Source organism: Doryrhamphus excisus, chromosome 17 (assembly GCF_030265055.1).
Source record: "Doryrhamphus excisus isolate RoL2022-K1 chromosome 17, RoL_Dexc_1.0, whole genome shotgun sequence".
NCBI lineage: Eukaryota > Metazoa > Chordata > Actinopteri > Syngnathiformes > Syngnathidae > Doryrhamphus > Doryrhamphus excisus.
The window spans coordinates 15,730,797-15,748,983 of record NC_080482.1 but is presented as its reverse complement, the minus strand read 5'-3'; the positions used below and the strand labels follow the sequence as shown (position 1 = coordinate 15,748,983).

At 43.5% G+C, this 18,187-nt stretch overlaps 1 protein-coding gene across 2 annotated transcripts in view; it reads left to right on the top strand.

Annotated features, from left to right (window-relative positions):
- Nucleotides 1-3,577: 3,577 nt before the first annotated feature.
- The window catches only part of gabbr1a (gamma-aminobutyric acid (GABA) B receptor, 1a), a 103,911-nt gene continuing 89,301 nt past the window's right edge, over nt 3,578-18,187 (top strand). The window contains exons 1-6 of one of the 2 annotated variants that reach the window (XM_058053843.1): nt 3,578-3,818; nt 3,890-3,946; nt 9,751-9,817; nt 9,918-10,007; nt 10,214-10,278; nt 15,647-15,785. In XM_058053843.1, the coding sequence (XP_057909826.1) occupies nt 9,781-9,817; nt 9,918-10,007; nt 10,214-10,278; nt 15,647-15,785 (331 nt within the window). In that variant the 5' untranslated portion in view covers nt 3,578-3,818; nt 3,890-3,946; nt 9,751-9,780. The remainder of the gene's footprint in view (nt 3,819-3,889; nt 3,947-9,750; nt 9,818-9,917; nt 10,008-10,213; nt 10,279-15,646; nt 15,786-18,187) is intronic. The other variant, XM_058053844.1, reaches the window with a different exon arrangement.

Sequence of the window (18,187 nt, the reverse complement as noted above, 5' to 3'; positions counted from 1 at the left end):
CGATATATGCCAGGGAAATTTCATGGAAATGCATTGGAACGGGACTGGAGATTTTGTCCGAAATAGGCGAAATCCGTTATAAAAAATCCGATATATGCAATGAATTTTTATTGGAAATGCATTACAGAAAAATCGCTTCTTTTTTATCTGTCCGTTGTGAGCGAATTTCCGATATATCCGAGTCCGATATATCCGAGGTTTACTGTATATGTGTTCATTTTTTCACATAAGGATTGTGAATGCAAGCCAGGGTTCAATTCCACCCTCGGCCATCTCTGTGTGGAGTTTGCATGTTCTCCCCGTGCATGCGTGGGTTTTCTCCGGGTACTCCGGTTTCCTCCCACATTCCAAAAACATGCTAGGTTAATTGGCGACTCCAAATTGTCCATAGGTATGAATGTGAGTGTGAATGGTTGTTTGTCTATATGTGCCCTGTGATTGGCTGGCGACCAGTCCAGGGTGTACCCCGCCTCTCGCCCGAAGACAGCTGGGATAGGCTCCAGCACCCCCCGCGACCCTCGTGAGGATAAGCGGTAGAAAATCAATGAATGAGTTCTCCTCCTAGTTTGTGTGGAAGTGGTAACTTTTTGGCTTCTTATTTTGTCTTTCCCCACCCTCGGCCATCTCTGTGTGGAGTTTGCATGTTCTCCCCGTGCATGCGTGGGTTTTCTCCGGGTACTCCGGTTTCCTCCCACATTCCAGAAACATGCTAGGTTAATTAGCCACTCCAAATGAATGAGGATTGTGAATGCTGGGCAAAATTACCCCCAAAAAGCGCCGTACCTCTTTAACTTAAGAACTAAGAAGCCGTTTTTTTAATGATGGTACGTTCATTCATTCATTCATTTTCTACATCTTTTTCCTCATGAGGGTCGAGGGGGTGCTGGAGCCTATCTCAGCTGTCTTTGGGCGAGAGGCGGGGTACACCCTGGACTGGTGGCCAGCCAATCCCAGAGACAATCACATATAGACAAACAACCATTCACACTCACATTCATTTGGAGTGGCTAATTAACCTAGCATGTTTTTTGGAATGTGGGAGGAAACCGGAGTACGAACATGCAAACTCCACACAGAGATCACCGAGGGTGGAATTGAACTCGGGTCTCCTAGCTGTGTGGCCACTGCGCGCTTTTTAAAAATAATTTTTCGTCAGTATTTTGACCTACGCATGACTAAAATAACTTCTAAAAAAATTTATTCTCTTAAAATTGCAATTTATTTCTCATTAGAATAAAATATTTGTCGTCTCGCCAAGTGTGTTTTTTTTTAAAAACCAATATCATTTTATAATAAAGCAATTGATAAGCGCTAAACGTTACATGGAACTGTTATTCACAAGTGCCCGCAAGGTATGCTGGGTAGTCCAATGGCAACAACAATATGCGCAATGAACACCCGTCCTTGTTTACTTCACTGTCGACAATCTCAAGCAAAAATGCGACAAACACAGAACAGTACCCAGCATGCCAGAAACCGGAGTACCCGTAGAAAACCCACGCGTACACGGGGAGAACATGCAAACTCCACACAGAGACGGCCGAGGGTGGGATCATGGTACGTTTGATTTGAAATTAGAATTGTGACACTAATTCTTCTAATTCTGCACTAAACTAATACTAAATTATGATCATCTGGTTATGTACGTATTTATTTTACTTGTATGTGACAGTGAAGTCCAGAGGTGACTTGTCAATGTAATCATGAATATCCTGATCACATAACTGATTGCAGTTTGAATCTTCAGCTGAATCCCCTGAAATCACTTTTTTTTGCTGTGTGGATTCAAGAGGAACCTGTCATGCAGTCATGCCCATCATGATACCATCAATAAAAAGCGCTGGCATCTTTTGGAGTGTTAGATGGCACGCACCGAAGAGGAGGAGAAAGCATTCGCTTCAATTATTCAGCTGCTGTAGAAAAATGGCAGCACGGAATACACACTATAAAGACCAGGATGGAGAAATGTCTGCATCCTATATACTGACACCGAGACGGACTTGATGACAGGTATGTTTCAACCGCAAAGGAGGGCTTTGCGGTACTGTTTCAGGGGTGCTCCAAAGTGTGGCCTGGGGACTGCTTTCGATTCATTACCGTGCCCTCCATATTACAGAAGTGAAACGTATTAATGAGATATATAATGACATATATAGCAAACTGGACCCCTCCTGCACAGCGTGCTTTATTGTCATGATAATGACTATGACCCCCCCATCACCCTTTAAGACAGAGGTAGGGAACCTATGGCTCGGGAGCCAGGTAGGGCTCTTTTGATGACTGTATCTGGCTCTCAAGCATTTACCACAATAAAAATGTATGTTTGCTAACATTTTAAAGTAAACATCACAGAAATCACTGTTAAAAATATTAAAAATCAACAACTTTCTTATGCATTTTAATCCGTCCATCTATTTTCTACTGCAATACGGCCGACCATATCTATCTTTCCTGATGATATTTTCCAGGTCAAACACCAAAACTCGATTATTACTGGGTAATGCGGTAGTCTACCTCGGTCATTAAGATGTAAATGTAAACCAGGGGTGGGCAAATATGTTGACTTGTGGGCCGCATTGATTGAACAAAATTGTCCAGGGGGCCAGAACATATATTTTACACACACACACACACACACACACATACTTATAATTTTCCTTGAATTATTTGTCTATTTTTGTCTGTAAAAGTGTTATATCAGTTGTATGTTCTAATGTCCCTTTTTTCAGGAGCACTTTAAACATCACACCACATCAAACTATGTTATTTTAATTTTAATATTTTTTTTTTACTAATATAAATAAATAAGACATCCAACTTGCAAGTCGTGTTGCCAGTTTGTATGTTAAAATAATAATAATAATAATAATAATACATTTTATTTAAAATTGCCTTTCAGGACACCCAAGGTCGCTGTACAGAAGATAAAAAAACATCAATATAAAATACAAGATAAAAGACAACATACAATGAATAAGAACATGGTGGAAAAAGCAACTGGCGGGCCGGATTCAAACGCTTGGTGGGCCGCATGTGGCCCCCGGGCCGTAGTTTGCCCACCCCTGATGTAAACTTTCCTCCTTTAGTCAAATAGTCACCTAGCTAAAGCTGCAGAACCAAGCCTTCTGGCAAAGATGGCCAAAAGAATGAAATATACGGAGTACGGTGCAAAACCATGCAGCAGCAGAAGTTGCATTAATGGCAGCAAGTATTTGATTTATTATTAGACACTGCGCTGCTCATGAAAGTGTGCTGGCCACACCCCCTTGGCGTGGGGTAGTGTCCCTGGTCTACGTAATTAGAGCCCATTATATCTAAAACTGTTGGTCTTACATAAAAATGCACACATTTTATTGCATTCAATGTTTAAAAAAATGTATATGGCTCTCACAGATACACATTTTAAAATATCTGGCCTTCATGGCTCTCTTAGCCATAAAGGTTCCCGACCCCTGCTTTAAGATGTGTTCCTGTGTGGAGTGTGCTCGTTCCTGCATGGCGGGAATCAGAAGCGACTGTTACGCGCCTGTGCGCATGATGACGTAGAGGAATTAGGTCCAGATTGCGAGGGGAGGGGAGGAGGAGGAGGAGGCGGGACTTTAGCGAATCGGTGCTTCGTCTCCGACGGGGCGCGTTTGTACATAGTGCATGTATTGTTTGTTGTTTTTGTTCTTTTATTATTTGTGTCATTCCGTAGCTTTACCGCGCCTACGTTCACCGGACGGAACCGAGTCGGGCCGTTTTGCTTGTGCTGGTATCGTCCTGTTTAACGTGAAGCTTGGCAGCCATCCTCCGAAGCCTTAGGAGAAGAGGAAAAGGTAGCAAAAAAATGCACATTTGCACCGAGTTTGCTTTATTTGTTTATTTTTTAATTCCATTTCTCCACAAGGTGTCCCCGCAGCGGCTCCGCAGGACGTGATCTTCTCAGTGCCTAGTCCGATCCAAAGTAAGTAGACTTTGCATCAGTAGTGGCTGCCATTACTCGAGTCGGACTGGTTCGGCGCAGGACGTTTTGTCCGAGATTCATATCCGTGTTACAATGAGGCCATACTTCCTGCAACCGAACCGAAGTGTTGATTTTTTTTTAGAGCGGTCTGGATCGGTTCGTGTACGGCCTCAAACCCCCTCCTCCTCCATCCCTCTTCACCGAGGCCGTCACGGATGTTCTCGTCAAGGAGGGCCGACACGCAGCATCCGGCAGCCTGACGGCACCCTCCCTGTGACCCCCCTCACACGCACGCGAACGCGGCATCTCCGAACCTCCGTGCGCGTCTTTTTTTTTTTTTGCATGGATCGTCGTCCCTTCCGGCGATGTGGTGGGTACGAGCGCTTGGTTCCCACGCAGCTTCCGGCATTTTAAAGCCACAGCAACGCGAGCGTGAGCCGTGCGTGACAGGCGCACGAGGGAATAGTCCACCGATATGGCGATACTACTGTCGATTCCGATTATACCGATTCCGACAAACTGCAGTACCTTTAGCAAATATCACAATATCAGCATAAATAAAGAGAAAACACTTTCTTGCCTTCATTGACATATTTTGTAAATGTAACATGAACATAAATGAAGAGAAAATCCAGTATTGTAATACTGTTAGCAAGTACAACAATATGAAGACAAAACGTATAGAGAAACAATATCAGCATAAATCAATACTACATGTATATACAGTAAACCTCGGATATATCGGATTCAATTGTTCCAACTGGTTTTGTCCGATATAAGCGAAATCCGTTATATGCGTATACCGGAAAATGTCCGTTTTACGCATATATCGGATTTATATCCGGTATATGCGTGAATCGGATTTTATCCGTTATAAAAAGGCACTTCCTTGACTATGTTTCCAATGTACCTGGACGCGCAGGCAACGCTGCAAACGCTGCAAATGACGTCGTATAGCGGCCTGTCACGATTCGGCGAATCGGAGCGCCACGATGCGGCCATCCGATATATGCGAGGGAAATTTCATGGAAATGCATTGGAACGGGACTGGAGATTTTGTCCGAAATAGGCGAAATCCGTTATAAAAAATCCGATATATGCAATGAATTTTTATTGGAAATGCATTACAGAAAAATCGCTTCTTTTTTATCTGTCCGTTGTGAGCCAATTTCCGATATATCCGAGTCCGATATATCCGAGGTTTACTGTACTAACAGCTGTCTTGCCATTGTTGCCATGCCGTTCCATTAAAACTGTTAGCAAATATGACGATATTGTCATCAATGAAGAAAAAATGTTTCTAGAAACGTTTGTTTTGTCATTGTTATGCTAGCACGATGTAGGCGTATATGTTGAGACGATGTGTATTGTTGTATTTTTCCAGCGATATTTGTGAGTATGACAGTATCGATGTTAATAGCGATAAAACGAATTGACTCAGTTGTAATGCGATTGCAGTATTGCAATATTTTCCTGCAATGGTCGTTAATGGTATCAAGACTTGGACATTCATTCATTCATTCATTCATTTTCTACCGCTTTTTCCTCACGAGGGTCGCGGGGGGTGCTGGAGCCTATCCCAGCTGTCTTCGGGCGTAAGGCGGGGTACACCCTGGACTGGTCGCCAGCCAATCACAGGGCACATATAGACAAACAACCATTCACACTCACATTCATACCTATGGACAATTTGGAGTGGCTAATTAACCTAGCATGTTTTTGGAATGTGGGAGGAAACCGGAGTACCCGGAGAAAACCCACGCATGCACGGGGAGAACATGCAAACTCCACACAGAGATGCCCGAGGGTGGAATTGAACCCTGGTCTCCTAGCTGTGAGGTCTGTGCGCTAACCCCTAGACCACCGTGCCGCCCCACTTGGACATACATGAAGACTAAAATATATATAGAAAGAAATGTGTTGCCATTAGGTATTTTTTTTAACAATTTCATGCAAATTGTCCCAAAATGTGATCGAAAAACATTCAGTTTTCAACCTCCATAGTCCACCACAATCAGTCCTGGTTGAATTTGATACCAAAACAGGTATTTTTATTTTTACCATAGAAAATGTAAACTGAATCGGCCTACGTGGTCATCGAAAAAAAACCTTCGATAAGTTCCATTTCTGGTTCTAGGGTTATAATCATCATTGTTGTATAGTATATATGTCAGCAGTGAATAATAAAGCTGCTATTGTGGCCAAATATTTTTGCACTGCATGAATTCATGATCAAATGTATTTGTATTAAGGCATTTCTATTAGTTTGCCATTAAAATAGCTGTTTGCGATCATCCCTCCGCCAACATGTGTTGCCTGCTGCCTTGCCTCGGCTCGCCTTCTAACTTGTCACCTGCAGCGTTGATGCGCATGACACTCGGGAGTAGAAATTGTTCCTATCCGCCGACTATTATTATTATTATTATTATTACTATTCAAATTAGGCCCGAAATTTACATTGAGGGTTCCTATCATTATTGATGTGGTGTTTGATTCCACTAATATGTGTTGCATCTAAAACTAACACAAATGTACTGAGTCAAAACGGAAGCTTCGTGTTTGCATAAGAGTATGAATATTTCACGGAGGATGGACCGTCGGTCGTTTGCAGTGTTTTACAGCAGAGATTGGGGGCGCTGTCCGTGGTGCTGAAGCTTTTAATTGCATTTCTAGCCGGAGGCCAGTCGACATCCGCCCCCCTCCCCCAACCCCCTCCTCTACCGCCATCCTCTCAGTGCCGGAGAAGTTACAGGCCGCTTTGCTTTCATCCGGCCCAGTGTGTGATGTGTTGCTATTAATGACTCCCGGTGGGCTGTCCCGCTCTCTTCTCTCCTGCCTCCCACCCCCCCAGATGGAGCTCGGGTGGTGTCTACTTCCTGCGCGCTCCTTGTCAGTAAACTCTAAAAATATTGCGGATAATGTTCGTGCCGTCTCCAGCAGCGTTTGTCTGTCTTCCACCGGCAAGCCTCCCCCCGCCATCTGTCTCCCTCACGGAGGTGCTTTTGCTTTTTTAGGTCCCTCTCCACCTCCTTTTCCTCCTCTCGCCTCCCTCTCTCTCTCTCTCTCTCACACAAACACTTCATCTCATTTGAAGTTTTGCTTCACAAAGAACGACTTTGTTATTCCAAAGTGCAAATGAGCGGCTATATTTAGTGTATTTGTTGTGTGTGTGTGCCAGCACTCCACACTTGTGGGATTCCAGATTCTTTGGACTTTTTTTTTTTTTTTCCGAGTTAGCCTAACATAGAGGACGTGCTGCAGTGTCATGGAATCTGCAGTCAAATTGTAGATTTCTTGAATCCAAACAGAAAGATGAGGCACAGCACGTTTACTTGAGCATCACGTCGTCACTCAAATTGACTGCAACTTTTATGACTTTCTGAAGACATTTTGAGGTTGCTTAGCGCTGCATTTATGCTTTACGGAGAGCTCTTCTCATGCAGATATCTTCAGCTGTGTGTATATTAAATCCACACTTGATTATTCCTTCCCCCATCCCGCTCAAGCTTGACAAAGTCGCTCCAAAATGAACCGCACGCACCTCGGGCAGCGCCACAAGCAGGTAGCACCAATATCAAAAGCACGAGTCGCTTTCACAGGCATCGGGGCGTTACAATATTTTCCACAACCCACCACTTTGAGAATTGCTGGCATAACTGTGTTGATGCCAGGGGCCGAGCCTGTTTATGCCAGGGGCCGAGCCTGTTTGTAAAAGTGGCAACAACCTACACGAGCAAGCACTTTGATGACGGAGCTGAGGACAAATCCCTCAAACTGTGACCTATGAAGTTCTCATGGAAGGGTACACATGTAGAGGAGGGCCCCTTTAAGAACTGCGTCGTCTCGGATGTTGTTTGTGTCACGTCGTGCTGCGTTGCTAATGTGTCAAGTCTGCTGTTTTGCGGGGCAGATGCACGATTGCAGGGGTGTCCAAACTTTTTCCCGCCAGGACACCCGCTGAGAAAAGGATGCAAGGGCCACTTTGATATTTTAGAAAGCAACACATGTGCTAAGAAGTGATTTATATTTCAAGATAAATTCTGAGGGCTACACAAGTGGTTAGCATGTAGGGCTCACAGTCAGGAGACCTGGGTTCGACATCTCTGTTTGGATTTTACATGCTGTTTTTCCTGGGTACTCCGGTTTCCTCCCACATTCCAAAAACATGCTAGGTTAATTAGCCACTCCAAATTGTCCATAGGTATGAATGTGAGTGTGAATGGTTGTTTGTCTATATGTGCCCTGGGATTGGCTGGCCACCAGTCCAGGGTGTACCCCGCCTCTCGCCCCAAGACAGCTGGGATAGGCTCCAGCACCCCCCATGACCCTTGTGAGGAAAAGCGGTAGAAAAGAAATGAGTTCTCCTCCTAGTTTGTGTGGAAGTGGTAACTTTTTGGCTTCTTATTTTGTCTTTCCCCACCCTCGGCCATCTCTGTGTGGAGTTTGCATGTTCTCCCCGTGCATGCGTGGGTTTTTTCCGGGTACTCCGGTTTCCTCCCACATTCCAAAAACATGCTAGGTTAATTAGCCACTCCAAATTGTCCATAGGTATGAATGTGAGTGTGAATGGTTGTTTGTCTATATGTGCCCTGTGATTGGTTGGCCACCAGTCCAAAGACAGCTGGGGGAGGCGCCAGCATACCTGCGACCCTAGTGAGCATAAGCGGCATAGAAAATGGTTGGGTTTGATTCAACCCCAGTTTGTTTTCCTTTCTTGGGGGGCACCCATTTTTTATACAGCCACACAGCTAGGAGATCTGAGTTCAATTCCACGCATGGGTTTTCTCCGGGTACTCCGGTTTCCTCCCACATTCCAAAAACATGCTAGGTTAATTAGCCACTCTAAATTGTCCATAGGTATGAATGTGAGTGTGAATGGTTGTTTGTCTATATGTGCCCTGTGATTGGATGGCCACCAGCACCTCCGCGACCCTTGTGAGGATAAGCGGTAGAAAATTAATTTATTTTTTTTATAGCCATCCGCCTATACTCACTGTGGTACGCTAGAGCCTATCCCAGCTGTTTTTGGGCGAGAGGCGGGGTACACCCTGGACTGGTGGCCAGCCAATCCCAGGGCACATATAGACAAACAACCATTCACACTCACATTCATACCTATGGACAATTTGGAGTGGCTAATTAACCTAATTTCCACACACACAAGGAGATGCCAAGAGTTGAGATTCAAACCCAGGTCTTCCATATCACCTGACTTTTGGCCAACATGCTAACCATTCGGAAACCCGCGCGGTGTTGTGTTTTGGTACAGTAAACCTCGGATATATCGGACTCGGATATATCGGAAATTCGCTCACAACGGACAGATAAAAAAGAAGCGATTTTTCTGTAATGCATTTCCAATAAAAATTCATTGCATATATCGGATTTTTTATAACGGATTTCGCCTATTTCGGACAAAATCTCCAGTCCCGTTCCAATGCATTTCCATGAAATTTCCCTGGCATATATCGGATGGCCGCATCGTGGCGCTCCGATTCGCCGAATCGTGACAGGCCGCTATACGACGTCATTTGCAGCGTTTGCAGCGTTGCCTGCGCGTCCAGGTACATTGGAAACATAGTCAAGGAAGTGCCTTTTTATAACGGATAAAATCCCATTTACGCATATACCGGATATAAATCCCATATATGCGTAAAACGGACATTTTCCGGTATACGCATATAACGGATTTCGCTTATATCGGACAAAACCAGTGGGAACAATTGAATCCGATATATCCGAGGTTTACTGTATTTTAACTATTTGATGTATTATATATTGTGTGTGTTTTTGTTGGGTTGCAGAGCCGCTCCATATTTGTAAAAGCAAAATAAATGAAGGCAATGGACTATAAAATTGGATACAACTCAGGTGTGACAATCTAGTGACCTCTATTTCCTCTTTTGTCCTTTTTCAGTCCATCCAAAAGTCCTCAATTTCCACTCGTCTCCCCGTGTTGTTTTTCTTGCAGGTGGAGCCATGCCGCCACAGCTTTTGTTTCTGCTGCTTCTCTGCGCTCTTCCATCTCTTGTTGTGCCCATACATAATTCATCAGCGGGAGGTAATTTGTGTGCCTGCGTGACTGTGTGTGGGATTGTGCGGCGTGCCATGATGGGGTGGAGTGAAGTCTGTGGAGAGCGCTGACTGGAGCTGTGATTTGTCAAGATAAATTGACTGTGTGTCCGTTTACGTTGGCCGTTGTACATCAACATCGTTAGCATCCAAAGAAGCGGCCTCCATTTCTGCTTCTGTTTTTTGTTTGACCAGGCTGCGCCATCATCCGGCCTCCGAGGGATGGAGGGATTCGATATCGGGGCCTGACACAAGAGCAGGTACGGAGAGCGTTAGAAATACATCATGCTGAAGTAGCATAAGATACCACCAGGATTTTACCGATCAATATACTGCATATGATACAGTATGGGCGGCACGGTGGTCTAGGGGTTAGCGCGCAGACCTCACAGCTAGGAGACCAGGGTTCAATCCCACCCTCGGGCATCTCTGTGTGGAGTTTGCATGTTCTCCCCGTGCATGCGTGGGTTTTCTCCGGGTACTCCGGTTTCCTCCCACATTCCAAAAACATGCTAGGTTAATTGGCGACTCCAAATTGTCCATAGGTATGAATGTGAGTGTGAATGGTTGTTTGTCTATATGTGCCCTGTGATTGGCTGGCTACCAGTCCAGGGTGGACCCCGCCTCTCGCCCCAAGACGGCTGGGATAGGCTCCAGCACCCCCCATGACCCTTGTGAGGAAAAGCGGTAGAAAATAAATGAATGAGTTCTCCTCCTCGCTTGTGTGGAAGTGGTAATTTTTAGCTTCTTATTTTGTCTTTCCCCACCCTCGGCCATCTCTGTGTGGAGTTTGCATGTTCTCCCCGTGCATGCGTGGGTTTTCTCCGGGTACTCCGGTTTCCTCCCACATTCCAAAAACATGCTAGGTTAATTAGCCACTCCAAATTGTCCATAGGTATGAATGTGAGTGTGAATGGTTGTTTGTCTATATGTGCCCTGGGATTGGCTGGCGACCAGTCCAGGGTGTACCCCGCCTTACGCCCGAAGACAGCTGGGATAGGCTCCAGCACCCCCCGCGACCCTCGTGAGGAAAAGCGGTAGAAAATGAATGAATGAATGAATGATACAGTATCGGACACAGCCCTCACGTCAACTAGCATTTCAATAAATCTTGTCAACATGGAGGTACAGTTTTATGATAAAGTTTGTCACACTTAAATGTTTCAGATCATCAAACAAATGAAAATATTACTGAACAAAAATGCATTTTTTAAATGAAATTGTAATTTTTAAGGGAGAAAAATCCCAAAGCTACATGGCCATGTGTGAAAAAGTGATTGCCCCCTAAAGCTAATAACTGGTTGGTCCACCCTTAGCAGCAACAACTGCAATCAAGCTTTTTGTGATAACTTGCAATGAGTCTCTTCCAGCGCTGTGGAGGAATTTTGGCGCATTCATCTTTGCAGAATTGTTGCCATTCAGCCACATTGGAGGCTTTTTTTTTTAAGGTCATGCCACAGCATCTCAATAGGATTCAGATCAGGACTTGGAGTAGTCTTCATTTGGTTTGATGGACTCGCTAGTTGCTTTCAGCTTGAGGTCACCAACAGACGGGCGGACGTTCTCCTTCGGGATTATTTGGCAGACAACAGAATACATACTCCCATTTAGTATCACAGCAAGTCTTCCAGGTCCTGAAGCAGCAAAACAGCCCAGACCATCACACTACCACCACCATATTTTACTGTTCCTATGATGTTATTTTTTTCTTCTGAAATGCGGTGTTACTTTTACGCCAAATGTAATGGGACACACACCTTCCAAAAAGTTTAACCTTTCTCTCATCAGACCACAAGTATTTTCCCAAAGGTCTTGGGGATCATCAGGATATTTATCAAGATACAGTAAACCTCGGATATATCGGATTCAATTGTTCCCACTGGTTTTGTCCGATATAAGCGAAATCCGTTATATGCGTATACCGGAAAATGTCCGTTTTACGCATATATCGGATTTATATCCGGTATATGCGTAAATCGTATTTTATCCGTTATAAAAAGGCACTTCCTTGACTATGTTTCCAATGTACCTGGACGCGCAGGCAACGCTGCAAACGCTGCAAATGACGTCGTATAGCGGCCTGTCACCATTCGGCGAATCGGAGCGCCACGATGCGGCCATCCGATATATGCGAGGGAAATTTCATGGAAATGCATTGGAACGGGACTGGAGATTTTGTCCGAAATAGGCGAAATCCGTTATAAAAAATCTGATATATGCAATGAATTTTTATTGGAAATGCATTACAGAAAAATCGCTTCTTTTTTATCTGTCCGTTGTGAGCGAATTTCCGATATATCCGAGTCCGATATATCCGAGGTTTACTGTACTTTACTATATATTGTTTGCCAAAAATGTGCTTCTCACATTCTTTTCTTGAATATTTCAACTTTATGCGATCAAAATGCTATTATGTGGTTAAAATGATCATTTTACTCATTAAGAATTCTTTACTCATAACTCAATATTTTGCCTTTATTCTTGCAAAATTACAGCTTTTTTTCCATTTCTGCAGTTGTTGCTTTTTAAAAAAAAAAAAAAAAAAAGGTCAACTATTTCAACTTTCCGCTTGTAAATTATCTTATTATGGCTATATTCACATCATAGTTTGACTTTATTCTTGTCACCAAATTTCTTCCAGAAATAAAAAAAAGAATATATTTATTGTTTACTATTTCAATTTGATGCTACAGTAAACCTCGGATATATCGGATTCAATTGTTCCCACTGGTTTTGTCCGATATAAGCAAAATCCGTTATATGCGTATACCGGAAAATGTCCGTTTTACGCATATATGGGATTTATATCCGGTATATGCGTAAATGGGATTTTATCCGTTATAAAAAGGCACTTCCTTGACTATGTTTCCAATGTACCTGGACGCGCAGGCAACGCTGCAAACGCTGCAAATGACGTCGTATAGCGGCCTGTCACGATTCCTCCCTATTTTAATTTTTGGTTCCTACCGAGGTGTATACAAGTACAGTAAACCTCGGATATATCGGATTCAATTGTTCCCACTGGTTTTGTCCGATATAAGCGAAATCCGTTATATGCATATACCGGAAAATGTCCTTGGCGATCCCCCAACGTTTTTTGAAGCGGTCAACCCAGCCAGTTGTGATCTTTGGATCCTCATGGCCAAATTCCTTTGCAAAATATTCAGCTTTCTGGCGAAGCATTTCGGAGTCAATGCGGATTTCCGGTAAACCAGCATTTTGCCGGAACCAAAGAATCAGTGCATCGTCCACATCGTCATATGAGACCTTTCTAATCCGTTTGGCATCTCCCGCTTTTTGTGCGGCTTTTTCTGGATCTTCAATGTTACTCTTTATAGTGTCCTTATTTTTGAGATTGTCACTCAGTGTTCGGCCATCCGATATATGCGAGGGAAATTTCATGGAAATGCATTGGAACGGGACTGGAGATTTTGTCCGAAATAGGCGAAATCCGTTATAAAAAATCCGATATATGCAATGAATTTTTATTGGAAATGCATTACAGAAAAATCGTTTCTTTTTTATCTGTCCGTTGTGAGCGAATTGCCGATATATCCGAGGTTTACTGTATAATGTTCTTTTTCTTGTGCACTGGTTTAGGTCTTGGAACTCATGAACTTGTGAGGTCTTTTGTTTCCAGTCAGATAGATTTCAGTTTTAACGGGGGCAGTCACTTTTTCACACAGAACTACGGAGGTTTAGATTATTTTCTCCCTTCATAATAGAAAGTTTCATTTAAAAACCGCATGTTGTGTTGTCATTAACTATTATTAAATTTAATTGAATTAAATGTTTGATGAGCGCAAACATTTATGTGTGACAAACATGCAAAAAATAAGAAATCAGAAAAGGGGCAAACACTTTTCCACCCCACTGTATACTGTCATAAACAGTAGTCAGTTTCCCAAGGGGGCCGATGGGATCATACTCAGCTTGGCAATGCCACAACAGACGTTAGAATTCATATTTCTCCCTTGTGTGGAAATATGGGCTAGTAACTATAAAAGCAATCTTCACTGACTAAATGTACGGCAAAAAAGGTCAGTAAGGATAATTCATAATGCCGCCTACAGAGAACATACTAACTCCTTATTTGTAAAATGACAAATACTTCAACTTGCTGATATAGTTCATCTTCAAACAGCTAAAATAATGCATAATTAGCTAAAAATAACCAATTAGCTAAAAATGTCATCCAATACTTCTCTACAAGAGAGGAGAAATATGATCTCAGGGAAGAAGTACATTTGAAACACTTCTATGCTAGGACTACGTTATGCTAGCCATAGCATTTCAGTATGTGGAATCAAACTATGGAATGGATTGAGTAAGGGAATCAAACAATGCACAACGATGAGCCAATTCAAGAAACAATACAAGCAGTTGATGTTTGCTAAATACAAGGATGAAGAGTCTTGAACCAGTCATGATGTGCTATATATATCACTATATTGACACGCACTATGGTACACATTATGGCATTGGATGCTCATATCACCGAGTACTTCGGTACGGGACAAAAAATTACAACATTTAAATTAAAACAAAAAAGAAAAAAAAACTTAAACTGTATTATGGAAAGCAGGAAGTGAACAAATGTAATATTGACAGTTACTATGGTACCCATTATGGCATTGGATGCTCATATCACCTCCTACTTCGCTACGTAACAAAAAATGTATTGTATAAATTAAATTTAAATTAAAATAAAATAAAATAAAATAAAATAAAATAAAATAAAATAAAATAAAATAAAATAAAATAAAATAAAATAAAATAAAATAAAATAAAATAAAATAAAATAAAATAAAATAAAATAAAATAAAATAAAATTTATTCATTCATTGATTTTCTACCGCTTTTCCTCACGAGGGTCGCGGGGGGTGCTGGAGCCCATCCCAGCCGTCTTCGGGCGAGAGGCGGGGTACACCCTGGACTGGTCGCCAGCCAATCACAGGGCACATATAGACAAACAACCATTCACACTCACATTAATTTAATTTAATTTAATTTAATTTAATTTAATTTAATTTAATTTAATTTAATTTAATTTAATTTAATTTAATTTAATTTAATTTAATTTAATTTAATTTAATTTAATTTAATTTAATTTAATTTAATTTAATTTAATTTAATTTAATTTAATTTAAAAATACTTAAATCATATTAGGAAAGCAGGAAGTGAACAAATGTAACAGTTTTCGATTGTAAAAGTACCAGATGGAAGGGTAGGATTTAATAAGCTTTGCTTCTTCCTACTCCTTTTGGACATGTGGAACTGGGAACTGATTATGGGATGCACTCAATTGGAATTTGATGCATGTTCAAATGAAATATTACCATTACCATTACCATTACCATTACCATTACCATTACCATTCCCGAGTGTACATTCTAATGTATTTGCCCTTGAGAAGATGAAGCTGAAATGTGAGGGGAGGTCCTCGCTGAGGTTGGTCTTCTCCAAAGCAGTCGAGACCAAATGACTCTCAGAGACACTTTATTGTCAGCGCCATATGGTGCGCCGTCTTATCCCGACTGACGCCCAAGAAGGAAAGTTAATGCATCATCTGTCCCTAATCACCCCCCCCCCCCCCCCTCCACCGACCCCCACTCCCACTTCCACAGATCCGCAGTGTGCAGATCCTTCCAGTGGATTATGAGATCGAGTACATCTGCAGGGGCAACCGCGTCATCGTGGGACCCAAAGTCAGGAAATGTTTGCCCGACGGCACGTGGACGGACATGTTGCAGCACAGCAGATGTTGTGAGTGGTCTCCTTCATTCACACCGCCGTTGCTCGTGACCACCATGTGATTGTTCATTCTATATTCAGGCCACAATATTTCATTTGTTCTGTTTTCCTTACATGATTTTGTTTTTTTTTTGGCTTTGCTTTCTCTTCATATTAAACATCTGTGGGATTTATTCCCCCGAGAGTCTGCTAAATTAAAGCTGTGCTTTGTGGAAAAGCAAAAGCTGCAGATTGGACGTTGACAATGCCAGAGGGAAAGGCGACACACACACACACACACACACACACACACACACACACACACACACACACACGCACGCTAGATGAAAAGAATGAATTTAATTTGGGTGCAGTCATTTACCAAACAAATACTAGAGATGCTCCATATTGGCTTTCATACCGATACTATTACCGATACCCGGCATGGTCCGGTACTTTATTACCGATACCCGGCATGGTCCGGTACTTTATTACCGATACCCGGCATGGTCCGGTACTTTATTACCGACACCCGGCATGGTTCGGCACTTTATTACTGACACCCGGCACTTTATTACCGATACCCGGCATGGTCCGGTACTTTATTACCGATACCCGGCACGGTCCGGTACTTTATTACCGATACCCGGCATGGTACGGCATTTTATTACCGATACCCGGCATGGTACGGCATTTTATTACCGATACCCGGCATGGTCCGGTACTTTATTACCGATACACGGCGTGGTCCGGTACTTTATTACCGATACCCGGCGTGGTACGGTACTTTATTACCGATACACGGCGTGGTACGGTACTTTATTACCGATACCCGGCATGGTCCGGTACTTTATTACCGATACCCAGCATAGTCCGGTACTTTATTACCGATACCCGGCGTGGTACGGCACTTTATTACCGACACCCAGCATAGTCCGGTACTTTATTACCGACACCCGGCACGGTGCGGTACTTTATTACCGACACCCGGCATGGTACGGCATTTTATTACCGATACCCGGCATGGTACGGCATTTTATTACCGATACCCGGCATGGTCCGGTACTTTATTACCGATACACGGCGTGGTCCGGTACTTTATTACCGATACCCGGCGTGGTACGGTACTTTATTACCGATACACGGCGTGGTACGGTACTTTATTACCGATACCCGGCATGGTCCGGTACTTTATTACCGATACCCAGCATAGTCCGGTACTTTATTACCGATACACGGCGTGGTCCGGTACTTTATTACCGATACCCGGCGTGGTACGGTACTTTATTACCGATACACGGCGTGGTACGGTACTTTATTACCGATACCCGGCATGGTCCGGTACTTTATTACCGATACCCAGCATAGTCCGGTACTTTATTACCGATACCCGGCGTGGTACGGCACTTTATTACCGACACCCAGCATAGTCCGGTACTTTATTACCGACACCCGGCACGGTGCGGTACTTTATTACCGATACCCGGCATGGTCCGGTACTTTATTACCGATACCCGGCATGGTCTGGTACTTTATTACCGACACCCGGCATGGTCCGGTACTTTATTACCGATACCCGGCGTGGTACGGCACTTTATTACCGACACCCAGCATAGTCCGGTACTTTATTACCGACACCCGGCACGGTGCGGTACTTTATTACCGACACCCGGCATGGTACGGCATTTTATTACCGATACCCGGCATGGTACGGCATTTTATTACCGATACCCGGCATGGTCCGGTACTTTATTACCGATACACGGCGTGGTCCGGTACTTTATTACCGATACCCGGCGTGGTACGGTACTTTATTACCGATACACGGCGTGGTACGGTACTTTATTACCGATACCCGGCATGGTCCGGTACTTTATTACCGATACCCAGCATAGTCCGGTACTTTATTACCGATACCCGGCGTGGTACGGCACTTTATTACCGACACCCAGCATAGTCCGGTACTTTATTACCGACACCCGGCACGGTGCGGTACTTTATTACCGACACCCGGCATGGTACGGCATTTTATTACCGATACCCGGCATGGTACGGCATTTTATTACCGATACCCGGCATGGTCCGGTACTTTATTACCGATACACGGCGTGGTCCGGTACTTTATTACCGATACCCGGCGTGGTACGGTACTTTATTACCGATACACGGCGTGGTACGGTACTTTATTACCGATACCCGGCATGGTCCGGTACTTTATTACCGATACCCAGCATAGTCCGGTACTTTATTACCGATACCCGGCGTGGTACGGCACTTTATTACCGACACCCAGCATAGTCCGGTACTTTATTACCGACACCCGGCACGGTGCGGTACTTTATTACCGATACCCGGCATGGTCCGGTACTTTATTACCGATACCCGGCATGGTCTGGTACTTTATTACCGACACCCGGCATGGTCCGGTACTTTAT